Source organism: Nicotiana attenuata, unplaced genomic scaffold (assembly GCF_001879085.1).
Source record: "Nicotiana attenuata strain UT unplaced genomic scaffold, NIATTr2, whole genome shotgun sequence".
Lineage (NCBI taxonomy): Eukaryota > Viridiplantae > Streptophyta > Magnoliopsida > Solanales > Solanaceae > Nicotiana > Nicotiana attenuata.
In genome coordinates this window covers 212,943-219,035 of record NW_017670274.1, presented here as the reverse complement: position 1 = coordinate 219,035, position 6,093 = coordinate 212,943, and the positions used below count along the sequence as shown (strand labels likewise).

The 6,093-nt window shown below is 37.5% G+C and overlaps 1 protein-coding gene across 2 annotated transcripts; it reads right to left on the bottom strand.

The window, feature by feature from the left end:
* Positions 1-285: 285 nt before the first annotated feature.
* LOC109237100 (protein spinster-like) lies at positions 286-5,834 on the bottom strand. 2 transcript variants are annotated; one of them, XM_019403358.1, is made up of 3 exons: positions 5,436-5,834; positions 2,768-3,519; positions 286-892 (listed from the first exon to the last, which is right to left on the bottom strand). In XM_019403358.1, exons 1-3 carry the CDS (start codon positions 5,739-5,741, stop codon positions 505-507), a joined length of 1,446 nt encoding a protein of 481 aa, XP_019258903.1. In that variant the 5' UTR covers positions 5,742-5,834; the 3' UTR covers positions 286-504. The 2 variants fall into 2 exon arrangements, with proteins under 2 accessions (XP_019258903.1, XP_019258904.1); XM_019403359.1 differs by having other exon boundaries at positions 5,600-5,834.
* Positions 5,835-6,093: the final 259 nt, after the last annotated feature.

Below are 6,093 nucleotides of genomic sequence, written 5' to 3'. Positions count from 1 at the left end.
ATAACGAAACAAACTCATCAAGAATTCAAGGGGTGTCATTATATAGTATATATACGTATTTTTAAGAAAAAATACTGAGTTATACAGTGTAATTTTCAGACGAAGGATCCTTGGTGCATGTGGCTCCGCCACTGCTTGTGCGTAATAAATGGAACAACATGAACCTAATAGTTTCGATACAAAATCTATATATGTGTTGATAAATCCACTAAAAATGCACATATAATAAAGTAATAAACTGTGAAACCAATAGAATAAACTGAAATTGCATCGCAGATAAGGACAAGAAGATGCAAACGTTGGCTATATTAACAGCCCTAAAGGTGGATATTTGTAAAATTCATCCCAACTTTGAGTACAAGAATACAATTTTTTTGTTGCCAATTCAATACATATATATGTATATATACTGCGAGAAGCCAAAGAATATAGAAAGAAGTGTGTTTCTGCATATGTTGGATTGTATGTACATAGATAAATATGTATGAGATCTTGTCAGAGTATTCAACTAACTGAGAGAAGTCTTTGCTCGTTCTCAAGTAAGGCTTGTCGTTCTTCAGATAGAGAATTGTCCGTTTCCTCAGTCTGTTGCAACATGGCACGATCCCTATCTCGTGGATATGTGCAATAGAGGAAGGAATAGAAGAAGCAACAAAGCGCAATTGGAATGCCTATTGCAGCGTAGAGTGCCTTGGCAAGTGAGGCAGCATTCTGTCTATCTGTTTCGATTTGCTCTGAGCCCGTTGATCCTTTTGGTTTAAAACCAAAAACTTGTTGAGCCAAAATGCCAACCAATGGAGGAGCAAATGATGATATTATGTTCTCAAATGAACGATCCAGAGCATAAATGCTTGTTCGAGATCTCTCAGGAACTATCTCTGCAAATATTGGACTGCATACAAATGAAAGATGAGTACTTTTAGCGAAAATTTCACTCTCTGTAAAGGCTTCAACAATGAAGTTACGCAGTAGGAGAGGCAAAAATGCAACAGATTGTAATGAAGTAAATCGAGAAAGACCAACTCTAATATGTCAAAGCAGAAAGCATAGGCGCAGAATCATTTTTGCTGTTAGCCATATAAGTATTGTGAATACACCTACATGTGCTACTTAGATGTAATATGGAATTTTGAAAAGGACAAACAACAACAACAACAGACCCAGTATAATCCCACAAGTGGGGTCTGGGGAAGGTAGAGTGTACACAGACCTTACCCCTACCTGGTAAGGTAGAGATGCCAATTCTGAAAACGGCACAAAGAAAGTTAAGTGGTAATGGTTCGATGAAAAAGATGAATAAACAAAAAAGTCATGCAGAAGTGCAAAAATAAAAGAAGCTAGATTGATCTCTCGAGTGTTCTGAGATCAATCACATACTAGGTATGAGTTTAAATTATGGCATACATGATATAATCGGAGATGACTTAAAAGGTAACAGCGGCAATTGAAAGTTGTTTATATGTAAGCCACTGTATGTGAGATTAAATCTCGGGGTAAACATTTTCAGATGAAGCTTTTGCTTTGGAGCTTAAACCATGACTTACCCTGAATTTCTGCAAGAGGATGTTTCCACGGCTCGAACCCATAACCTACTGGTCAAATGGCATCAACTTACCAGTTACGCCAAGGCTCCCCTTCTCAAATTTTAGTTAGAGAAGAAAAGAAGAAAAAAGGATTCAGACTTGATCCAAAATCCATACTGAAACTGCACTTCCCAAAGTAGGACCAGAGAATTTCCCCAGGCCTAGAGATCAACATCTGCTTTAGGAAATGATTCAATCCTTAAGTTTCACTATAGATCACTCTCCCTCAATATCACCGGTATAACTCTCAGAGTCATCATCTCCTTTGAAATGAAGCTCAAGAGAATGAAAACGATTTTTCTCTTCTTCTGGATACGAAATATCGTATATTTGAATTAGTGTGTCACTTGAGATACTTTTGAAATTTCAATTGTCTTAGGTTATGGCAGTGTGATACGAGTTATTGACTATAGCACCATAACTCTGTAAAATATGCATCATGAAAACCAGCAAAGAGTCAGCATATGTCTAATTAATTGTTGTTAAACAATACGCTTAGCTCCTAGACAGACAATCATGTAATAATATTTGGTAAACATGATAATGGTCCGAAATTGCACAACTAGGGTGAATTCAATGTCCACAAGTTTTGACTTGGTCCTAAATATATCACCTTTCACTTAACATCAAAATGAGCTACAAAGAGAAATTATTTGGAGCAGATAAAGCTAGATCCAGAAGGGGAGCTTTGGCGTAACGGGTAAAGTTGCTGCCATGTGACCAGGAGGTCATGGGTTCGAGCCGTAGAAACAGCCTCTTGCAGAAATACAGGTTGCGTACAATAGGCCCTTGTGATCCGGCCCTTCCTCGGACCCCGCTCAAAGCTGGGGTTTAGTGTACCAGCTGCCTTTCTAGATAAAGCTAGAGCCAATCGTGACATTTGAAATGAAAAAAAGAACAGGTTGGAAGAGGAGATGAGGAGCAATGCAGCATTCTATCAGGTTCCATTCATCAATTAGTTCAAAATTTGGAATCACAACTTCACAAGGATGATCATATACGGCAACTCCCAGATTAAGTCCAGCTCAAAAGCATGTCGTGAGATCATATGACTACGTGAAGTCAATTCATGGTTTGTTTAGATACTAGTGTTAGTACTATGCTATTATTGTAGTTGCTAGTTTCATGTTGTCTGACATTCCATATTTTCTAATAAATGATAAAGTGGATCAACGGAGACATACTTGTTAGCTGCTGGAGCATTCCACGATATCATTAATCCCATGACGAGCATGACCAAGCCATGCATCACAGCTGTTGAAGGATGATAAGGCAATAGCAGCAGCAGAATTGCAGCTAAAGGAACTGCAGAGCCAGAGCTTATTTGAGCTAAAATAATTCTACCAGAATTAGGAAAGCGCTTGGCTAGTACATCCCCCATAATTCCTCCGAACAACCCACCAAGCGAGCTAGCAACATTAAACAAAGTCCAGAGGAGGGCTGTTGTCTTGTGAGAGAAGCCAATAAGCTCTAACCACATAGGAGCGAATGACAATGACGACCAGGGGAATGATCCAGAAATCCCTTGGGCAATAAGTAATTGGAACGATGGAACTTTCATAACTGCTTTTGCTTCTTTTAGCAGTTCTCCCACTTCTTCTTGAAACGGTCGCTGTGGAGGTTGATCTTTTGCATTGCCATCATTGTCAAGAAAACGGGGATCGATGGCAAAGAGACTGACCAAAGTACCAACAGTAACACTTATTATACCAACCAGATGGAACGAGATTCTCCAGCCGGGGATCCCTATGAATGATGTTTCGGCTAACAGCACAGATATTGCTCCTCCAAGAGTGGAGCCAAAATTTGCAGTTAGTTGTAACCATCCAAAAGCTGTACCGCGGTTACTTTCATTGGTTGAGTCAGCAACTAGAGATTGGATCGCTGGCACGACTACGGCAAGTCCTACTCCATTCAATCCTCTCGAAATTGCTATCTGTCAAACAACATGAGATTGCTATAGTGTAACCATACAGCTCAAATTCAAGAAAGATAACATTTCCATTGTCGTGTTTCATTTAATGGCACGACAATAGGATAAATTCCTAAATGCAGCTTATCAAAAAAAGAAAGTTCCTTTAGGCTTAATTCTGGTAATCTTATTAGGGTTGTGCATTCGATTTATCGATTCGATTTTGACCCTTATCGATAATTACTTATCGATTATCGATTTGTACATATGCTTATCGTTATCGTTTCAATAAGGTTTCGATTTTTTCGATTTCGATTTATCGATTTTTGGGGCTTATCGATTCGGTTATCGATTACACCAATTAGAAAATTTGCGGGATTCCACGGAAAGTATATCGCTATAAACACGCCTAACTAATATGGACCAAAAGAAGCTAAAATAAGACGAACACCGTTTATAACATAAAAATTGTGTCAACAAGCACATGCAACGAAACTAAAGTAAGGGATCAAATGTATGCCACCAACACTCCAACGGTATAAAAAAAAAAATACATCATCACGGCTAATTCTATTTTCCATTAATTTGAACTTCATTCCCTTGAGCTTTAAGTATGATCATTCCTTAAATGTGGTAGATTAAATAATAGGGTTAGGGACTTAGGGTAAAGGAAAGGGTATTATAGAATAAGGGTTAAAAAAAAAAAAATTAAAAAAAAAATTAATTTTTTTTTTTTTAGTTTTTCTTATCGGTTTATCGATAAACCGATAAACCGAAGAGGACAAAATCGAAATCGAAATCGATAACTCGATAAGGAAAATTTCGAAATCGAAATCGAAATCGATAAATCGATAAACCGATAACAAATAATCGATTCGATTTATCGATCAACCGATTCGAATGCACACCCCTAAATCTTATTGTCATTAGCTCCTAATAAACACAGAGACAACATTCAATTATATCAAGTGATTCCAATCTCCACCCATACCCCTTATACAAAAAGCATAGATTAAATCCATACAACCCTCTCAACCCTCCCAAACACACACACAAAAGGGCAGCCCGTTGCACCAAACATCTCGCATTCACGCAGGGTTGGGGGAAGGGCAGCACCCTAAGGGTGTGATGTACACAACCTACACTTATGCAAGCATTAGTGACTGCTTCCACGGCTCGAACCTGTAACCTATTGGTTACACGGAGACCTCTTGCATCAAACTTTCCATTTGTAACGAAAATAGAGTCCATTTCTGCAATTCCTCAAATTTTAGTTCAATGCCATCAGATAATTAATTTTCAACCACATCAGTCGCAGAAAAACCTCTTTATTTTTTTATTTCCCTATTTTCAAAACTTTCTTAAAAAACCATCTCTTGAATTCAATACAGATACATATAACAACAACGACTCAGTGTAATCTCACAAGTGGGGTCTAGGGAGGGCAGAGGCGGAGCCAGGATTTCAAGTTTATGGGCTCGGGATTCTAATCGTTTTAAGCTACTGGGTTCTAAATTAATAATTTATATATATTCAATGAATTTTTTAAGACAAATACATGGTTCGAACCAAAGCTACTGGCTTCAGTCGAACCCGCTCGGAGCACTCTAGCTCCGCCCCTGAGGGAGGGTAGTGTGTACGCAGCCTTACCGCTACCTTGCGAAGGTAAAGAGGTTGTTTCCGATACACCCCCGGCTGAAGCAAAGCACAGATTTAAATAGCAGTCAATACAGATATATATGTGTGAAAAAAATTAAACTTTGATAGGTTCAATTGTAAGACCCTAAAGGTCAACACCTCAAATTCAAATTCTGAATTCGCTCCCTAACACAAAAAAACCAAGAAAACCCCCAAAACAACACTAATTTCATAAATTATCAACTGGGTTATGACTCATTTCTCTATTTGAAACACCATATATAGAGAATTAAATTATTAACCTGAGTAAAAGTAGAGGAGATAGCACAAAGGAAAGTAGCAGCAGACCAAAGAAAAGCACCAATAGCAATAACATGAGATCTGTTATAACGAGCAGCAAGATATGCAGCTAAAGGATAACAAAGACACTGAATTAATGATCTGAAAAGAGTTAAAGAACCAAGACCAGTTGGGTCAGTATGTAAATCTTTGCCAACTTCGTTGTAAACTCCAGGTAATAAAGATTCATCAGCTTTCTCCATTATACTAGCAAGATTTACAAGTACAAGTGTTAATGTATTTGATCGGAGGTTCTTTAGCTCCACCATTTTTTTTCCAGGTGAAATTTGGAGGAAAAACTAAAATGGGGTAAGTAGATTATGAACGGTTGAGGTTGTTGACTTGGCTTAGCCACCGTTTTTTGTCTGAGAATCAAAAGACGTAAATCGGGAAATGTTGGTAATAAATGCTCACTTTTTTAAGAGAAAATGACAAAAATGATTTTTGTCAAATTTGAACACTTTGTTATAATTCGTGACTCTTTACAATTTTGAATTTTAAAAAAAATGATTTTTTTAGGTAAAAATAAATTTCTCATGTGTTAAAAAAAGGTAGGGTCATAAAATTAAAAACAAGTTTGTAAAAGCCAAAAAACCTTGTTACTTTTACGTCGGTCATCTT

Excerpts from the sequence above, each read along its gene's own strand:
- LOC109237100 (XM_019403358.1), bottom strand. The coding sequence starts at position 5,741 with ATGGTGGAGCTAAAGAACCTCCGATCAAATACATTAACACTTGTACTT. Across the intron at positions 3,520-5,435 it reads TCTCCTCTACTTTTACTCAG|ATAGCAATTTCGAGAGGATT; the intron begins GTTAATAATTTA and ends GTTGTTTGACAG. Across the intron at positions 893-2,767 it reads AATGCTCCAGCAGCTAACAA|TCCAATATTTGCAGAGATAG; the intron begins GTATGTCTCCGT and ends ATTTGTATGCAG.